This window comes from Lolium perenne, chromosome 5 (assembly GCF_019359855.2).
Source record: "Lolium perenne isolate Kyuss_39 chromosome 5, Kyuss_2.0, whole genome shotgun sequence".
Lineage (NCBI taxonomy): Eukaryota > Viridiplantae > Streptophyta > Magnoliopsida > Poales > Poaceae > Lolium > Lolium perenne.
The window spans coordinates 188,321,219-188,341,774 of record NC_067248.2 but is presented as its reverse complement, the minus strand read 5'-3'; the positions used below and the strand labels follow the sequence as shown (position 1 = coordinate 188,341,774).

Sequence of the window (20,556 nt, the reverse complement as noted above, 5' to 3'; positions counted from 1 at the left end):
CCCGCACGGCCACCTCCTCCAACACCTCAATAGCGGCGGCTCCCGTTGCTTGCCCCGCTGCACTCAGCTTTGTTCAACTCGATGGAGGAAGAGGCGGGGATTGGGCAGCGGAGAAAGGAGGCGGGATTGGGGGAGGAGAGCAGGTAGCCGATTGGGTTGGGGGACTGTTTGACCGATCTAGGGTTTCACCGCACCTCACGCGCGTGGGAAAAGAATGGCCAAGAAAGGTGACCCAAGCGATCTGCTGTCGCTGCCTCTGTCTGGCGGTCCCGCATGGGTCTGGTCCCAGCCGTCATTGACCAATTCAGGGAAACTACAGGTGCAAAAGAAAACTACTACATCCAACGGCTGCAGTGGAAAGCGGGACCAAATATTTACTGTGCACGGTAGAATCAACGACCCAGATTGTTTGCCCCTCTCAGATGGGATGGTTGGGCGGGTAGTCTAGGATCATTTATAGGAGAAATTATTGATATGAAGGAAGGGAATATTAAGTATCAATTTCCTCTCAAGAAAGGTATGGAACACTTCCCTAGAAAGAGAAAGAAGTTACCTTTTGATTCTATTATTAGAACAAATTATGATATTGATGCTTCATCTCTTGATAATACTTGATTAACACTTTCTGCGCCTAGCTGAAAGACGTTAAAGAAAAGCACTTCTTGGGAGATAACCATGTATGTTTTTATTACTGTTTTGTTGAGTCTTGGAAGTTGTTACTACTGTAGCAACCTCTCCTTATCTTTACTTTATTGCATTGTTGTGCCAAGTAAAGTCTCTAATAGTTAAGTTGAAACTAGATTTGGATTGCTGCGCAGAAACAGATTTCTACCTGTCACGAATTTGCGTAGATCTCTCTGTACAAGAATCAAAAAACTCTACCAATTTACGTGCGTGATCCTCAGATATGTACGCAACTTTCATTAGTTTTGAGCTTTTTCATCTGAGCCTGTTAAGTGCCACTAAAAAATTCGTCTTTACGGACTGTTCTGTTTTGATAGATTCTGCCTTTTATTTCACATTGCCTCTTTTGCTATGTTGAATGGATTTCTTTATTCCATTAACTTTCAGTAGCTTTGTGCAATGTCCAGAAGTGTTAAGAATGATTATGCCACCTCTGAATATGTGAATTTTTGATTATGCACTAACCCTCTAATGAGTTTGTTTTGAGTTTGGTGTGGAGGAAGTTTTCAAGGATCAAGAGAGGAGGATGATACAATATGATCAAGGAGAGTGAAAAGTCTAAGCTTGGGGTCATCCCTGCATATTTCAAGAAGACTCAAGCATCTAAGCTTGGGGATGCCCAAGGCATCCCCTTCTTCATCGACAACTTATCAGGTCACCTCTAGTGAAACTATATTTTTATTCCGTCACATCTTATGTGCTTTACTTGGAGCGTCTGTTTGTTTTTGTTTTTGTTTTTGTTTGAATAAACTCGGATCCTAGCATTCTTTGTGTGGGAGAAAGACACGCTCCGCTGTTTCATATGAACACAGGTGTTCTTAGTTTTACTTTTAATGTTCATGGCGAAGGTTGAAACTGCTTCGTTCATTGTTATTTGGTTGGAAACAGAAAATGCTTCATGTGGTAAATGGTATATTGTCTTGAATAATTTGATACTTGGCAATTGTTGTGCTCAAATATATCATGTTTAAGCTCTTGCATCATGTACTTTGCACCTATTAATGAAGAACTACCATAGAGCTTGTTGAAATTTGGTTTGCATGATTGGTCTCTCTAAGGTCTAGATATTTTCTGGTGAAGTGTTTGAACAACAAGGAATACAGTGTAGAGTCTTATAATGCTTGCAATATGTTCTTATATAAGTTTTGTTGTACTGGTTCATACTTGTGTTTGCTTCAAACAACCTTGCTAGTCAAAGCCTTGTACTGAGAGGAAATACTTCTCGTGCATCCAAATCCTTGGGCCAAAACCCATGCCATTTGTGTCCACCATACCTACCTACTATGTGGTATTTCTCTGCCATTCCAAAGTAAATTACTTGAGTGCTACCTTTAAAATTTCATTCTTTGTCTTTGCAATACATAGCTCATGGGAAAATAGCCTTAAAAAATATTGTGGTATTGAATATGTTGCTATGTATCTTATTTCTTATAAGTTGCTTGTTGAGCGGTAACCATGTTTCTGGGGACGCCATCAACTTTTTACACCTTTGTTGAATATCATGTGAGTTGCTATGCATGTTCGTCTTGTCTGAAGTAATGGCGATTTTCATGATCAAATGGTTTGAGTATGCATATTGTTAGAGAAGAACATTGGGCCGCTAACTAAAGCCATGAATCATGGTGGAAGTTTCAGTTTGAACACTAATCCTCAATCTCTTATGAGAATATTATCTATTGTTGAATGCTTATGCATTAAAGAGGAGTCCATTATCTGTTTTCTATGTTGTCCCGGTATGGATGTCCTTAGTTGAGATCTATCAAAAACAAGAAATGAAATGCGATTTATCTCCTTGGACCTTTGTACATGCGGCATAGAGGTACCCCTTTGTGACACTTGGTTGAAACATATGTTATGCAATGATAATCCATGTTAATCCAAGCTAATTAGGACAAGGTGCGAGCACTATTGGTATTCTATGCATGAGGCTTGCAACTTATAAGATATATTATGCATAACACATATGAATTATTACTACCGTTGACAAAATTGTTTCTATGTTTTCAAAATAAAAGCTCTAGCACAAAAATAGTAATCCATGCTTCCCTCTGCGAAGAGCCCATTCTTTTACTTTATGTTGAGTCAGTTTACCTACTTCTTTCTATCTTAGAAGCAAACACTTTTGTCAACTGTGTGCATTGATTCCTACATACTTGCTTATTTGCATTCATCATATTACTTTGTGTTGACAATTATCCATGAGATATACATGTTGAAGTTGAAAGCAACCGCTGAAACTTATATCTTCCTTTGTGTTGCTTCAAAACTTTCTACTAAGAATTTATTTCTTTATGAGTTAACTCCTATGCAAGTCTCATTGATGCTTGTCTTGAAAGTACTATTCATGAAAAGTCTTTGCTATATGATTCAGCTGTTTGGTCATTGTCTTTACCATTGCTTCGAATCACTTCATTCACTTCATATGCTTTACAATAGTATTGATCAAGATTATGATAGCATGTCACTTCAGAAATTATCCTTGTTATCGTTTACCTACTCGAGGGCGAGTAGGAACTAAGCTTGGGGATGCTTGATACGTCTCAAACGTATCCATAATTTCTTATGTTCCATGCTAGTTTTATGACAATACTCACATGTTTTATACACACTTTACATCATTTATACGCATTTTCCGGCACTAACCTATTAACGAGATGCCGAAGCGCCAGTTCCTGTTTTGTGCTATTTTTGGTTTCAGAAATCCTACACAGGAAATATTCTTGGAATTGGACGAAATTAACGCCCAGGGTCTTATTTTTCCACGGAGCTTCCAGAAGACCGAAGGGGATACGAAGTGGGGCCACGAGGTGGCGACACCACAAGGCGGCGCGGCCAAGGAGGGCCCCGCGCCGCCCTATGGTGTGGGCCCCTCGAGCCTCTCCCGACTCTGCCCCTTCGCCTATAAAATCCCTCCGTCGCGAAAACCCTATCACCGAGAGCCACGATACGGAAAAAGTTCCAGAGACGCCGCCGCCACCAATCCCATCTCGGGGGATTCAGGAGATCGCCTCCGGCACCCTGCCGGATAGGGGAATCATCACCGGAGGGCTCTACATCACCATGCCCGCCTCCGGATTGATGCGTGAGTAGTTCATCCTTGGACTATGGGTCCATAGCAGTAGCTAGATGGTTGTCTTCTCCTCATTGTGCTATCATGTTAGATCTTGTGAGCTGCCTATCATGATCAAGATCATCTATTTGTAATGCTACATGTTGTGTTTGTTGGGATCCGATGAATATTGAATACTATGTCAAGTTGATTATCAATCTATCATATATGTGTTGTTTATGTTCTTGCATGCTCTCCGTTGCTAGTAGAGGCTCTGGCCAAGTTGATACTTGTGACTCCAAGAGGGAATATTTATGCTCGATAGTGGGTTCATGTCTCCATTGAATCTGGGACAGTGACAGAAAGTTCTAAGGTTGTGGATGTGTTGTTGCCACTAGGGATAAAACATCAATGCTTTGTCTAAGGATATTTGTGTTGATTACATTACGCACCATACTTAATGCAATTGTCTGTTGTTTGCAACTTAATACTGGAAGGGGTGCGGATGCTAACCCGAAGGTGGACTTTTTAGGCATAGATGCATGCTGGATAGCGGTCTATGTACTTTGTCGTAATGCCCTGATTAAGTCTCATAGTAATCATCATGATATGTATGCATCTCTATTTGACAATTGCCCAACTGTAATTTGTTCACCCAACATGCTATTTCTTATGGGAGAGACACCACTAGTGAACTGTGGACGCCGGTCCATTCTTTTACATCTGAATACAATCTACTGCAATCTCTGTTCTCTGTTTTTTTCTACAAGCAAACATCATTCTCCACACCATACGTTTAATCCTTTGTTTACAGCAAGCCGGTGAGATTGGCAACCTCACTGTTAAGTTGGGGCAAAGTATTTTGGTTGTGTTGTGCAGGTTCCACGTTGGCGCCGGAATCCCTGGTGTTGCGCCGTGATACGTCCAATTTGCATCACTATTTTATATCATAATTTGCTGTTATTCATTGATATATTTCATATTGGGACACAATACTTATGTTATTTCATCTATTTTGCATGTTTCATCATTATTGGAGGATCGAACACCGGAGCCAGGATTCTGCTGGAAAAAGCACCGTCAGAACGCAATATTTCGGAAGATCAACTCTGGAAGGAAATTATACCAAAAATCCTATTTTTCAAGATGACGAAGTAAGCCGTAAGGGGGAGCCAGGAGCAGCCAGGGTGGGCCCACACCCTAGGGCGGCGCGGCCCAAGCCCTGGCCGCGCCGGCCTGTGGTCTGGGGGGCCCACGACCCTTTTCGCCTCCTTTTCTTCGCCAAACCCTTCGTCCCGAAGACCTAAGCCACAGAGGGTACCTCGCGAAGAGTTACAGCCGCCTCTGCGGGGCGGAGAACACCAGAGAGAAAAGAGCTCTCCGGCGGGCAGGAATCCGCTGGGGAAATTCCCTCCGGGAGGGGGAAATCGACGCCATCGTCACCGTCATCGAGCTGGAAATCATCGCCATCACCATCATCATCATCTCCACCATCATCACCGCCGTCATCACCGCTGGACACCGTCACCGCCGTAGCAATTTGGGTTTGATCTTGATTGTTTGATAGGGGAAACTCTCCCGGTATCGATTCCTACTTGTTGTTGATGCTATTGAGTGAAACCATTGAACCAAGTTTATGTTCAGATTGTTATTCATCATCATATCACCTCTGATCATGTTCCATATGATGTCTCGTGAGTAGTTCGTTTAGTTCTTGAGGACATGGGTGAAGTCTAAATGTTAGTAGTGAACTATGGTTGAGTAATATTCAATGGTGTGATATTTAAGTTGTGGTGTTATTCTTCTAGTGGTGTCATGTGAACGTCGACTACATGACACTTCACCATTTATGGGCCTAGGGGAATGCATCTTGTATTCGTTTGCTAATTGCGGGGTTGCCGGAGTGACAGAAACCTAAACCCCCGTTGGTATATCGATGCAGGAGGGATCGCAGGATCTCAGAGTTTAAGGCTGTGGTTAGATTTATTCTTAATTACTTTCTTGTAGTTGCGGATGCTTGCAAGGGGTATAATCACAAGTATGTATTAGTCCTAGGAAGGGCGGTACATTAGCATAGGTTCACCCACACAACACTTATCACAACAATGAAGATTATTTAGCCGTATGTAGCGAAAGCACTAGACTAAAATCCCGTGTGTCCTCGAGAACGTTTGGTCATTATAAGTAAACAAACCGGCTTGTTCTTTGTGCTAAAAAGGATTGGGCCACTCGCTGCAATTATTACTCTCGCACTTTACATACTCGTACTTTATTCAACTGTTACATCAAAACCCCACGAATACTTGTCTGTGAGCATTTACAAGTGAATCCTTCATCGAAACTGCTTGTCAACACCTTCTGCTCCTCGTTGGGATCGACATTCTTACTTATCGAAGATACTACGATACACCCCTATACTTGTGAGTCATCAAGACTATTTTCTGGCGCCGTTGCCGGGGAGTGAAGCGCTATTGGTAAGTGGAATTGGTAAGGAAAACCTTTACTGTTGTGCTGATTTTATTTCTGCCTGCTGCTATAAGTCATTATGGAGAGATCTTCTCTTCATTTTCTATTTGGGAAATCTACTACTACTGCAACGGTAGTGGATGAAGCGCCAGGTGAGGAAGTAATACCATATAAAATACCTATGAAAATTATTGAACGTGTAATGGATAACCGCTATGAAGGGGATGGAACTGTCCACCCCGGTGATCATTTACTGTTTTTGCATGAATTATGCGGGTTATTCAAATGTGCAGGTATTGCTATGGATGAAGTGAGGAAGAAACTATTCTCTTTATCGCTGTCCGGTAAGGCGGCGCATTGGTATAAATTACTGGATAATGGGGATTCTCTTGAATGGAATGATATTGTGCCCCGGTTTTATTCTAAGTTCTATCCTCCAAGTGAAATTCATAAGGATCGGAATCGCATATATAATTTTTGGCCTCATGATGGAGAGAGTATTGCCCAAGCTTGGGGAGATTGAAGTCTTTAATGCTCAAATGCCCCATTCATGAGCTTCCTGGTAATGTTATTATTGATAATTTCTACGCAAGACTTTCTTTTCAAGACAAGACCTTGCTGGATACTTCTTGTTTTGGATCATTTACACGCAACAAGGAAGAGTTTAAAAGGGACCTTCTTGATCGAATCCAAGAAAATGCGAAGGTTGGGAGAACGACAAGGATAGAGAATCGGTATAATTTATGATTATAAATGCATTGAAGCTTTTATGGATACCGATAAATTTCGTAATATGAGTGCTACATATGGTCTTGATTCTCAAGTTGCTGTAAATCTTTATAAAGCTTTTGCCTCTCATTATGAATTGCCAAAGAAGAATTTTGATAAGTATCATGAACCGTATAAAGATAAAATTGATTCATCTATTAATAAATGTGTAGTGGTTGAAACTGCTGATAATGTTATTCCTGAAGCTTATATTGAAAAAACTCCTTTCCCTGCTAAACTGAAAGAGTATTCTGTTATAAATAGTGCGGTTCATAAAAGTGAAAAGAAACCTGTAGAACCTGAAGAACAAATAAAAATTGAACCTCTTTGTTGCAATAGTTAAAGATCTTGTGACTAAAAATGTGGAGGATGGTCATATTATTTTCTCGTGAAGATGCTTCTAATATTGTTTCACATCCTAATAAACCCAAACAAGCTAGTGTTCCTATGATGTCTGTTAGAATTGGTGATCATTGCTATTATGGATTATGTGATATTGGTGCAAGTGTTAGTGCTATTCCGTATGAGCTTTACACGGAGATTATGCACGAAATTGATTCTTGTGAACTTGAAGATATTGATGTGGTTATTCAGCTGGCTAATAGAGAAACTATTTCTCCAATTGGTATTGTTCGAGATGTGGAAGTTTTATGCGGTAAGATTAAATATCCTGCTGACTTTTTGGTACTTGGTTCTGCCGCTAGTGATTATTGTCCTATTATTTTTGGTAGACCTTTTCTAAATACTTGTGGAGCTATTATAGATTGCAAGAAAGAGAAAATTTTGACTAAATTTGCTGGTGAATCTTATGAGTTTAACTTCTCTAAATTTACTAAAACTCCTTATAAAGCTGATTTGCCTAGTAATGATATTAAAATGGAGCAATGTGCATCTATTGTTCTTGTTCCCAATAATCCTTTGCAGCAACATTTAGAGGATAGCGAGAGCGAAATTTTTAGGAAAGAAAGAGATGAGCTTGAGGAAATTTTTCTTCGCCAACCTATTCTCAAGCATGATTTACCGGTGGAAGATTTGGGTACAACACCGCCACCAAAGGAAGATCCTGTTTTTGATTTAAAGCCTTTACCTGATAATCTTAAATATGCTCATATTGATGATAAGAAAATATATCCTGTTATTATTAGTTCTAAGCTTTCAGAGATTGAGGAAGAAAGGTTATTGGAAATATTGAAGAAGCATCGAGGCGCTATTGGCTACACTCTTGATGATTTGAAGGGGATTTCTCCTTCTATTTGCCAACATGCTATTAATATGGAAGATGATGCAAAGCCTGTTGTTGAACCTCAGCGTCGTCTAATTCCAAAGATGAAGGAAGTGGTAAGGAATGAGGTATTACGACTCCTTGAAGCTGGTATTATATATCCTATTGCTGATAGTAGATGGGTTAGTCCTGTGCACTGCGTTCCCAAGAAAGGAGGTATGACTGTTGTGCCTAATGATAATGATGAGCTCATTCCTCAAAGAGTAGTTGTAGGGTATAGAATGTGCATTGATTTTCGAAAAGTTAATAAGGTTACTAAGAAAGATCATTACCCTTTACCATTTATTGATCAAATGCTAGAAAGATTGTCTAAAAATACTCATTTTTGCTTTCTTGATGGTTATTCGGGTTTTCACAAATTGTTGTTAAAGCTAAAGATCAAGAGAAAACCACCTTTACTTGTCCTTATGGAACTTATGCTTATAGACGCATGCCTTTTGGTTTATGTAATGCTCCTGCTACTTTTCAAAGATGCATGTCTGCTATTTTTCATGGTTTTTGTGAAAGTATTGTAGAGGTATTCATGGATGATTTTTCCGTCTATGGAAATTCTTTTGATAGCTGCTTGCGAAATCTTGATAAAGTTTTGCAGAGATGTGAAGAAACTAACCTTGTTCTTAATTGGGAGAAATGCCACTTTATGGTTAATGAAGGAATTGTATTGGGACATAAAATTTCTGAGAGAGGTATTGAAGTTGATAGAGCTAAAGTTGAAGCAATTGAGAAGATGCCCTATCCGAGGGACGTTAAAGGTATTCGTAGTGTTCTTGGTCATCTTTGGGTTTTATAGGAGATTTATTAAAGATTTCTCCAAGATTTCAAAACCTCTTACTAATCTTCTTCAAAAAGATGTACCATTTGTTTTTGATGATGATTGTAAGGAAGCTTTTGAAACTCTTAAGAAAGCCTTAACAACTGCTCCTATAGTTGAACCTCCTGATTGGAACTTACCCTTTGAAATTATGTGTGATGCTAGTGATTTTGTTGTAGGCGCTGTTCTTGGACAGCGGGTAGATAAAAAACTGAATGTTATTCATTATGCTAGTAAAACTCTTGATGCTGCTCAGAGAAATTATGCTACAACTGAAAAAGAATTATTAGCTGTAGTCTTTGCTTGTGATAAATTCAGATCTTATATTGTTGATTCAAAAGTTACCATTCATACTGATCATGCTGCAATTAGATACCTAATGACAAAGAAAGATGCTAAGCCTAGGCTTATTAGATGGGTGCTTCTTTTGCAAGAATTTGATCTACATATTGTAGACAGGAAAGGTGCTGATAATCCTGTTGCTGACAATTTGTCTAGATTGGAAAATATTGCTTATGATCCTGTTCCTGTTAATGATAGTTTTCCAAATGAACAATTGGCTGTAATAAAGGTGAGCTCGCGAGAGTCCTTGGTATGCTGATTATGCTAACTTTATTGTTTCCAAGTACTTGCCTCCAACCTTTTCAGCTCAGCAAAGGAGGAAATTCTTTTATGATTTGAGGCATTATTTCTGGGATGACCCACACTTATATAAAGAAGGAGTGGATGGTATTATGCGAAGATGTGTTCCCGAATATGAACAACAGGAGATATTGAGTAAATGTCATGGTAGTGCTTATGGAGGACATCACGCCGGAGAAAGAACCGTGCAAAAGGTTCTACAATCAGGTTTTTATTGGCCAACTCTCTTCAAAGATGCGAGAAAGTTTATTTTATCTTGTGATGAATGCCAAAGGGTTGGTAATATCTCCAGACGCAATGAAATGCCCATGAATTATACTCTTGTTATTGAACCGTTTGATTGTTGGGGATTTGACTTCATGGGACCTTTTCCGTCTTGTAAGGTAACACTCATATACTTGTTGCTGTTGATTATGTTACTAAATGGGTGGAAGCTATACCTACAAAAAGTGCTGATGGTGAGACCTCTTTAAGAATGCTCTTAGATATTATTTTTCCTAGATTTGGAGTACCTAGATATATTATGACTGATGGAGGTTCTCACTTTATTCATGGAGGTTTTAGAAAAACTCTTGCTAGGTATGGTATTAATCATAGAATTGCTTCTGCTTATCATCCTCAAACTAGTGGTCAAGTAGAATTATCAAATAGAGAGATTAAATCTATCTTGCAAAAGACCGTTAATAAAACTAGAAAGAATTGGGCTAGTAAATTGAAGGATGCACTTTGGGCTTATAGAACTGCTTATAAAAATCCCATGGGAATGTCACCTTATAAAATGGTTTATGGGAAAGCCTGTCATTTACCTTTAGAACTAGAGCACAAAGCTTATTGGGCTGTTAGAGAATTAAATAAAGATCCTAAACTTGCCGGTGATAAGAGGTTGTTGCAATTGAGTTCTCTAGATGAATGGAGAAGTGAAGCTTATGAAAATGCTAAGCTCTTTAAAGAGAAAGTTAAAAAATGGCATGATAGAAGGATTATCAAAAGAGAATTTAATATTGGGGATAAAGTCCTATTGTATCGATCTCTGTCTCGCATTCTTTGCGGGAAATTACTCTCGAAATGGGAAGGACCATATGTTGTCGAGGAGGTGTATCGTTCAGGAGCAATCAAAATTAGCTCTCTCCAAGGCAATGCTACGCAAGTGGTGAATGGACAAAGACTCAAGCATTATATCTCGGGTGATTCTTATAATGTTGATGTTGATATTATTCAAGTGGAAACACCGGAGGATTTCATCAAAGGGCAAATTGACAGTCCGCCAGAACTCGACTTTGAATAGGTAACAGTACTGGTAATGAAAAGTACGCAATTTACTTTCCGAACTATATTTTTGCTGTTTTTGGAAAATATGAGAAATTACGAGTTCGAAACGGAGTGGAAAGGACGCACGAGGGCGCGCCACCATAGGCCGGCGCGGCCAAGCCTGGGCCCGCGCCGACCTATGGTTTGGCCGCCCCGTCGCCCCTTTCCGACTCTGGTTCGATCTGGTACTTTCCGTATGTCGTGAAAAATTTTGCTATATAATCCCCCGGACCCCTGGAGGTCCGTATATCGTGTTTTCGACGTGTTTTGTTTCGAGCTGTTTCTGCCAGGATCTGTTTTCAGTCTAGAAGCACCATGGTTTCCAAGAACAAGGGCAAGGAGTTTCCGGATGAAGATGATCGAGATCTTGGGTGGAAAGAGGAAGACAAGGACGTCAAGAAAGAAGATGAAGAAGAGGAGGAGGAAGACTCGCACGCACACCCGCGTGCTACCATCGCAAGCATCAAGGTGGTGGACAACCCTTTTAGTGCAAACAAGAGCGCAAGAATTCGCACTGGAGGAGCAGTCCCACGTCACTACCTAGCTCCGAAAACATCTCCATCGTGCACTCATCACCCCTTCCACAATCTAATTTTGAATAATCAAATTGAAGGGACTCCCAAGGCGGCATTGCCTAGCCGATTGGGATATAGATCGCTCTAACACTGCAGGAGAGAAGGAGCCCGAGGTCAAGAGTGGGGAAATAACTCCGGGAGCTGGGACTCGCCATCAGATAGACTCTTTAACCGCGTCGAGCACAACTCAGAGATGATTCGCAATCTCATACACAGGATTGACGAGCTTCAGGAGCTTATTGAGAAGCTTGTCAGGAATTCATCACCACCATCGCCAAAGGAGTAATTCATCATCGGTATTGGCATCCCCTTGGTTTGTTCCAAGCTTGGGGGAGTGCCGCGGTATCACATTATCACTACCTTTTACTTTTATTGTCAAGTAGTGTCATATCATGAGTAGGGAAGTTATCGTATAAGATGGGTTGCAGTTGGAAGTGTCTCTCCTTTAGTTGGTTATCTATGTATCCCTTGGTGTGAGTTATCGTTATGGAATATTAATGAGAAGTCTTATCATTTACATATTGCACATCTTATTTTAGTTTGCAATCTCTATGATTCATCTTGTTGTTAGTATTGGTATCACTTTGGGAGCATTGAATAAATCTATTTGGTTTTGGCAAACTTAGCATTGGTCAATAGCAACAACACTTTGAGGTTTAAATAGAAAAGAGAAATACATGTAGATGTTTCATTGTCTTTCTTGTTAGCTCATAGCTCATTATTCTGAAGTTAAAATTGCTTGTGCTTACAAGGAAGATGCATGATTGTTTCTATCATATGTATATTTGTTTGTTTCCCTCGACTCTTATGCTTGCTAATTAACCTTGCTAGCCAAAGACCTGTACTGAGAGGGAATACTTCTCGTGCATCCAAACCTTAACCCAAACCTATGCCATTTGTGTCCACCATACCTACCTACTACATGGTATTTTCCGCCATTCCAAGTAAATACTTCATGTGCTACCTTTAAACAATTCAAAACTTAGTATCTCTTATTTGTGTTAATGTTTCATAGCTCATGAGGAAGTATGTGGTGTTTTATCTTTCAATCTTGTTGGGCAACTTCCACCAATGGACTAGTGGCTTCATCCGCTTATCCAATAATTCTGCAAAAAGAGTTGGCAATGGGATTCCCAGTCCCAAATTAATCAAACTAAATAGACACTCCTCCATGGTATGTGATTGATGGACGGCACCCGAAGGATTCGGTTAGCCATGGCTTGTGTAAGCAAAGGTTGGGGGGAGTGTCATCATCATAATAAAACATAGTAAAAAGGCACTCCTTCATGGTATGAGATTGTTGGTGCACCCGAGGATTCGGTTAGCCATGGTTTGTGAAAGAAAGGTTGGAAGGAGTGCCACACAAAATGAAAATAATATGGGAGCCGCTCTTAGGAGGTTGTCTGGCAAGGGGGTTAGAGTACCCGCTACCAGTCGTTGACAACAACAAACACCTCTCAAAATGTTACTTTTATTATCTCTATATGATTTCAAAACTGAAAAAGCTCTAGCACATGATTTAATCCCTGCTTCCTCTCGCGAAGGGCCTGTCTTTTACTTTATGTTGAGTCAGTAAACCTATTTCTCTCCATCTCAAGCAAGCATTTGAGTAGTTGTGATCAAACCATTATATTGTGATTTGCTACATCATGTCTTTTATTCTTCCTTGTTTAGTACGAGTTTTATCTGAATGAATATAGCTTTGCAAGTTATCAATGATCATGAGAAGACCATTATGATTGAGTATGCAAGTTGTGCCTTATAAACTTTAACATGAGAGCGCTGCTCAATGAGATAAATATAATCATTAATTGTTCTCTCGACCAAGAACGAAGTTTGCCATCACCAATTATGATTTCTCATGCACCTTTACTTGTGATTACCTTATACTTGTTTCAATATGAGTTATAAGAGGTTGTCTACTATAATGTCCTGTGTGAATGAATATGATGCTTCTTGTCCGTATTTTATTTATCGACTCTTCACTCCATAAACATGTGGTCATGTCTATCGAGCTCGGTTTCGCTTGGGGACAAGCGAAGTCTAAGCTTGGGGGAGTTGATACGTCCAATTTGCATCACTATTTTATATCATAATTTGCTGTTATTCATTGATATATTTCATATTGGGACACAATACTTATGTTATTTCATCTATTTTGCATGTTTCATCATTATTGGAGGATCGAACACCGGAGCCAGGATTTTGCTGGAAAAAGCACCGTCGTAACGCAATATTTCGGAAGATCAACTGGAAGGAAATTATACCAAAAATCCTATTTTTCAAGATGACGAAGGAAGCCAGACGGGGGAGCCAGGAGCAGCCCGGGTGGGCCCACACCCTAGGCGGCGCGGCCCAAGCTGGCCGCGCCGGCCCGTGGTCCTGGGGGCCCACGACCCTTTTCGCCTCCTTTTCTTCGCCAAACCCTTCGTCCCGAAGACCTAAGCCACGTAGGGTACCTCGCGAAGAGTTACAGCCGCCTCTGCGGGGCGGAGAACACCAGAGAGAAAAGAGCTCTCCGGCGGGTGAATCCGGGGAAATTCCCTCCGGGAGGGGGAAATCGACGCCATCGTCACCGTCATCGAGCTGGACATCATCGCCATCACCATCATCATCATCTCCACCATCATCACCGCCGTCATCACCGCTGGACACCGTCACCGCCGTAGCAATTTGGGTTTGATCTTGATTGTTTGATAGGGAAACTCTCCCGGTATCGATTCCTACTTGTTGTTGATGCTATTGAGTGAAACCATTGAACCAAGTTTATGTTCAGATTGTTATTCATCATCATATCACCTCTGATCATGTTCCATATGATGTCTCGTGAGTAGTTCGTTTAGTTCTTGAGGACATGGGTGAAGTCTAAATGTTAGTAGTGAACTATGGTTGAGTAATATTCAATGGTGTGATATTTAAGTTGTGGTGTTATTCTTCTAGTGGTGTCATGTGAACGTCGACTACATGACACTTCACCATTTATGGGCCTAGGGGAATGCATCTTGTATTCGTTTGCTAATTGCGGGGTTGCCGGAGTGACAGAAACCTAAACCCCCGTTGGTATATCGATGCAGGAGGGATCGCAGGATCTCAGAGTTTAAGGCTGTGGTTAGATTTATTCTTAATTACTTTCTTGTAGTTGCGGATGCTTGCAAGGGGTATAATCACAAGTATGTATTAGTCCTAGGAAGGGCGGTACATTAGCATAGGTTCACCCACACAACACTTATCACAACAATGAAGATTATTTAGCCGTATGTAGCGAAAGCACTAGACTAAAATCCCGTGTGTCCTCGAGAACGTTTGGTCATTATAAGTAAACAAACCGGCTTGTCCTTTGTGCTAAAAAGGATTGGGCCACTCGCTGCAATTATTACTCTCGCACTTTACATACTCGTACTTTATTCAACTGTTACATCAAAACCCCCTGAATACTTGTCTGTGAGCATTTACAGTGAATCCTTCATCGAAACTGCTTGTCAACACCTTCTGCTCCTCGTTGGGATCGACATTCTTACTTATCGAAGATACTACGATACACCCCCTATACTTGTGGGTCATCACGCCGCACTACACTCCTCCGCCAACAACCTTCACGTGGCCTTCATCTCCTACTGGTTCGATAACCTTGGTTTCATACTGAGGGAAAACTTGCTGCTGTACGCATCACACCTTCCTCTTGGGGTTCCCAACGGACGTGTGCTTCACGCGTTATCAAGCGTGAGGTTGGAGGCAGCGTTGCTGAGATCCTCGCCGAGACCCGCCGACAGGGTAGAGAGCATGATCTTGTCATCGATCCGAAACTCCAAGTCACGGAGCTCGTCAGAGAGGCTCTTCAGCTTGAGGACGTACTCGTCGAGAGAGTGGTCGTTCTGGTGGGTGCCGAAGAACTCCTGCTGGAGGAAGGTGACCCGCTGGATTTTGTTGTCGGTGAAGAGGCCGGTGATCTTAGCCCAAACCGTGCGCGCGGAGTCGCCAGCCCGGACGACGGTGCGGAAGATGTCGTTGGAGACGGTCTGGTAAAACCAGCGGATGACGGTGGCATCGATTGCGAGCCACTCGGGGTCGTGCGGCATGGCGAGGAGGTCGATGGTGCCGTCGACGTGATCGAGGAGATCATACTCGCGGAAGAGCAGCCCGAAGTACGTCTTCCACGTGAAGAAGTTGGCAGCGGTGGTGGAGAGCGTCACCGGCACGCGCTCGGCGATGGGAATGTCGCGGATGACAGCGACGGAGGGGCCGGCGAAGGGGTTGCTGCTGCCGAAGCGAGAGGAGTCGAAGGGATCGGAGGGGCCGGAGGAGGAGAAACCGGCCATGGCGGAAGCTATGGTGGTGATGGGAGGTGGGACGGCGGCGCCCGGGGTGGGGAGGGCGGCGGCTAGGGCTAGGGTTGGGGAGGGGCCGGCGGCGCCCAAGGAGGGGCGGCGGCTAGGGCTAGGGAGGGGAGGGGCCGGCGGCGCCCAAGGGGCAGGGGCGGCGGCTAGGTCAAGACCGGAGGGCCTCTGATACCATGTAGAAGAGTATTGGAGATTGCACTGCACCAATAGGGCCGGCTGCTCATGTATATATAGACGGACACATGTACAATTACAGGTACAACCCTGACAAAACACGGGAACCTATACCTAGTACAATACTACACCCTGGCCAAATAGCTTGCGCATTTTCATTCCAGTTTCAGGTTGGACACGAGAGAGATTATCGGCCCTTTGTGAAGCCTTGAAACATATCGACCCTTTGTGAAGCCTTGAAACAGATGTGGCGTCTGCGTGTGACTATACTTGGCTGTGTTGTACCGTCATTCTCTCGTCCTCATACCTAATACTCGATCCTTTGAGCCAATTTTCCCCCATTTCTTTCCCGCTAAGAGTATTCATGTGCTTTGTGTATCACACTCCACGCAACCATGGTACGCGGCATTCGAGTTTGCAACAATCTTCCAAGTGAACTCCATGCTGCGAGGGCCGCTGGTGGGCAATGTTTGGTTGCATGGAACCGCGTCTGCAAACCCTTCGAGTACGGCGGCCTGGGTGTCAAGTGCCTGAGAACCCAGGGGTTGGCACTCCGCGTCCGGTGGGAATGGCTCAAGAGAACGGATGAGAGCCGACCGTGGCAAGGCCTGCCGATGGACAAGGACTTGGAGGCCCGACAGGTGTTTGACAGCCTTGTCAGCATCTCTGTTGGCAACGGCAACAAGATCCTGTTTTGGCGCGATAGATGGATTGACGGACGTGCTGCGGAGGACTTTGCCCCTGGTTTATCGCTAACCGTCAGCACTAGGGCAAAGAATTCTAGGACCGTCGCCCAAGCACTTGTGGAGAACCGGTGGCTGCTAGACATCCCGGGAACGTTGGCAACCAGGGGGGGCTAGAGAAGTAATAGCGTTGTGGCTCGCTGTTAACAACATCCAGCGCGACCACAACACCCCTGATCGCTTCTCCTGGCCCTGGTCTAGCTCGGGGGAGTACAGCGCTAAATCCACGTATTACATGCTCATGCAAGGAGGTGAGAGGTCCCAGCTTGGGGAAGCAATATGGAGAAGCAAGGCCACGCCCAAGAGCAAGTTGTTTAGTTGGCTGGCGACACAGAAGAGGATCTGGACCTCAGACAGGCGTGCCAGATTCGGACTTCAGCTACACTCATCGGCATGCTTTGTGTGCGACCAGGAGGAGGACACAGCGGATCATATCATCCTCCAGTGTGTGGTGGCTAGGGAAACCTGGCACCGCTGCGGTCGTGCCCTTGGTTTGAACTTCCAGGTGCCCACGATACACAGCCTTGTAGTTGATTGGTGGGTTACGGAGAGGCAAAGATTCAGGCTTGCGGACAGGAAGTACTTGATGGTCTTGTCTGCACCACGGCTTACACCCTCTGGAAAAACAGAAACGCCTGGTGTTTTCATAACCCACCGCGACAGCTTTCGGCCAGGACCATGACACAGTTGATCTTGGAGGAGTGTAGCTACATCTCGGCTAGGTTTAGGGTAGCTGATGGAGTCGGAGTCCTAGATAATGGGTGAGTAGTGTTTCCGTGTTGCCCGGAGTTGCTGGCACCCCCTGTTCGCAGTGGGAGCCTCTCTTGTACATAACATTCTGCCTTCTATAAAATTATGGTACGCGTTCGCGTACTCTCGAAAAAAAAGAACTCCATGCTGCGGCCCTGGCCGGCCATCGAGTCGCGTGCGGTGCAAGATCCCTTCCCCCGCTCTCAGTAACAAAGATCATGAGTTCATTTGCTGCCAAGGCGTCCCATTGCTCCGGCTTGGGGCTAGACCACGACGGCTAGCAATGCGTTACCAGCTTTGTGTACAAGGTCCCGAAGCAGTTCTTTTGTATTTTCCTGGTCAGCGACGCTCTGCTCTAGCTGGCTATAGTCCGTTTAAGTTTCACTTTGGTTGGAACGGATTGCGTGGACGCCCAATGATACTTAGATGTGACACATTGTCATCCTCTCACGTTGAGAGAGAGAGCGTGTCAAGAGTCAAGACGAGGATGACAGTGTAGCACAAATTAAGTTTTGTCACGCAATTACGTCATCAATTTTAACCAAAATGGAACGTAAATGGACCCGTTGGCCACAGGGTGCCATTGACAAAGAAAAATAAAAAAGAAACTCTGTGGAGGAACCTCGTACGCAAAGTTAGTAAGAGCATCTCCACTCGTCTCCCCGACGAGGCCCCCGAGCGACGTTTTTTCCATCCGGACGGCGTAAATCGGCCCAGTCGCGTCCCCGGTTTCTCGTTTTCATCCGGATTTGGCCCTTCATCCATCTGGCGAGCCCACGCCATCCCCGGTCCCCCGGGGCGCGCTCGGGGACTCCGGACGAAAGATTTTGGCGCGAAACGTCGTGTGGACCCGCGTAGTCGGCGACAGGAAAACCAAATCATGTCGATTTTCCCTCCAATTTGCTTGTATATCCCCATTCCCTCCAATTTGCTTGCATATCCCCATTCTCTCCCGCCGAATTTGTTAATTCTCCTCGTCTTCCAGTTCCAGTTCCCGGCGGCGTCTTCTCGTCCACCACCGCTCTCCTCCTCGTCTTCTCGTCCACCACAATGCCGCCGAAGGCGACGACGAGGAAGCCGCGGGCGAAGAAGGAGCGGCCGCCGGGCATGACGAACGCAGAGTGGACGGCGGACGAGAAACGGCGCGAGGTGGAAACAAGCGGCAGGGCGGAGAGGGTGAAAAAAACCGCCGCCAAGAGGGCGGCGGCGGCCCAGGACGAACAAGCGAGGAAGATCAGCATGGCCATGAGCGGCGGCGGCGGCGCCATGTTTCCCGGCCAATGGCCGGCGCAAGGTACAAGCAGTTCCCCGTCGTCCTTCTCCCCTTCGATGTACTCGCCGTCGCCGCCTGCCATGTTCCAAGAGGGTGTCTACGTCCAACCGTCCAGGTTCACGCCGTCGCCGCCCGAGCTTGACGTCGGCAGCGGCGGCCAGTTCGAGGGCACCTCGCCGGCCATGCGACGAGGGCCGCTCCCGTTCGGTGCGATGGCGGCGCCGAACGAAGAGGAGATCCACGAGATGATCACCTCCGGCTCCATGGCCGCCGCTGCGAGCCCGGGGTTCTTCATGGCCGCCGCCGCCGCGAGCCCGGGGTTCTTCACGCAAGAGGAGGCGAGGGCGACGGCAGCTGTGGCGGCGCGTGATGACCCACAAGTATAGGGGATCGCAACAGTCTTCGAGGGTAGTATAACCCAAATTTATTGATTCGACACAAGGGGAGGTAAAGAATACTTATAAGCCTTAACAACTGAGTTGTCAATTCAGCTGCACCTAGAAAAGCACTAGCAACAGGGGTGATGTGAAAGTAACAGTAATATGAGAGCAGTAATAACAGTAACACAGCAGCAGTAATAGCAATATGAGAGCGATGGCACGAGAAGATAGTTGATACTACTTCCAATGACATGTAGAACAGGTATATTATGATGAGAGATGGACCGGGGTTCCCAGCGATCTACACTAGTGGTAACTCTCCAATAAGTGACAAGTGTTGGGTGAACAAATTACAGTTGGGCAATTGATAGGAATCAAAGCATTAAGATAGAACATCAGGCTTATTAATTATGTAGGCATGTTTTCCGTATATAGTCGTACGTGCTCGCAATGAGAAACTTGCACAACATCTTTTGTCCTACCAGCCGGTGGCAGCCGGGCCTCAAGGGAAACTACTGGATATTAAGGTACTCCTTTTAATAGAGTACCGGAGCAAAGCATTAACACACCGTGAAAACATGTGATCCTCACATCACTACCATCCCCTCCGGTTGTCCCGATTTCTGTCACTTCGGGGCCATTGGTTCCGGACAGTGACATGTGCATACAACTTGTAGATACAATCTAAGCAACAATATAGAGCTTAAATCTAAGATCATGCCACTCGGGCCCTAGTGACAAGCATTAAGAATAACAAGATTGCAGCAACAATAACTTCACAAACTTTATAGATAGACTAATCATAATGTATCATCCATCGGATCCCAACAAACACAACACCGATTACATCAGATGAATCTCAATCATGTAAGGCAGCTCATGAGACCATTGTATTGAAGTACATGGGGGAGAGTATACCGACATAGCTACTGCTAGAGCCCGTAGTCCATGGGGGAACTACTCACAGAGCATGGCAGAGGCGGTGGCGTTGATGGAGATGGCTTCCGGGGGCACTTCCCCGTTCCGGCAGGGTGCCGGAACAGAGTTCTGTCCCCCGAATTGGAGTTTCGCGATGGCGGCGGCGCCCCTGGAGTCTTTCTGGAGTTTCGTCAATTGGTACTGCGTTTTTAGGTCGAAAGGGGTTTTATAGGCGAAGAGGCGGCGGAGGGGGGCACCTGGGGGCGCCACACCCTAGGCCGGCGCGGCCTAGGCCTGGCCCGCGCCGCCATGTGGTGTGGTGGCCCCCTGGCCCCTCTCCGACTCTTCTTCGGTGTTCTGGAGCCTTCCGGGAAAAATAGGAGGTTTGGCGTTGAT

General features: G+C 44.4%; 1 protein-coding gene across 1 annotated transcript; it reads right to left on the bottom strand.

The window, feature by feature from the left end:
• Positions 1-15,289: 15,289 nt before the first annotated feature.
• Positions 15,290-15,901, bottom strand: LOC139831698 (uncharacterized). The gene has a single exon (XM_071821020.1). It carries the CDS (start codon positions 15,899-15,901, stop codon positions 15,290-15,292), a length of 612 nt encoding a protein of 203 aa, XP_071677121.1.
• Positions 15,902-20,556: the final 4,655 nt, after the last annotated feature.

What these genes read in the sequence shown, in the direction of transcription:
- LOC139831698 (XM_071821020.1), bottom strand. Translation starts at nt 15,901, where the DNA reads ATGGCCGGTTTCTCCTCCTCCGGCCCCTCCGATCCCTTCGACTCCTCT.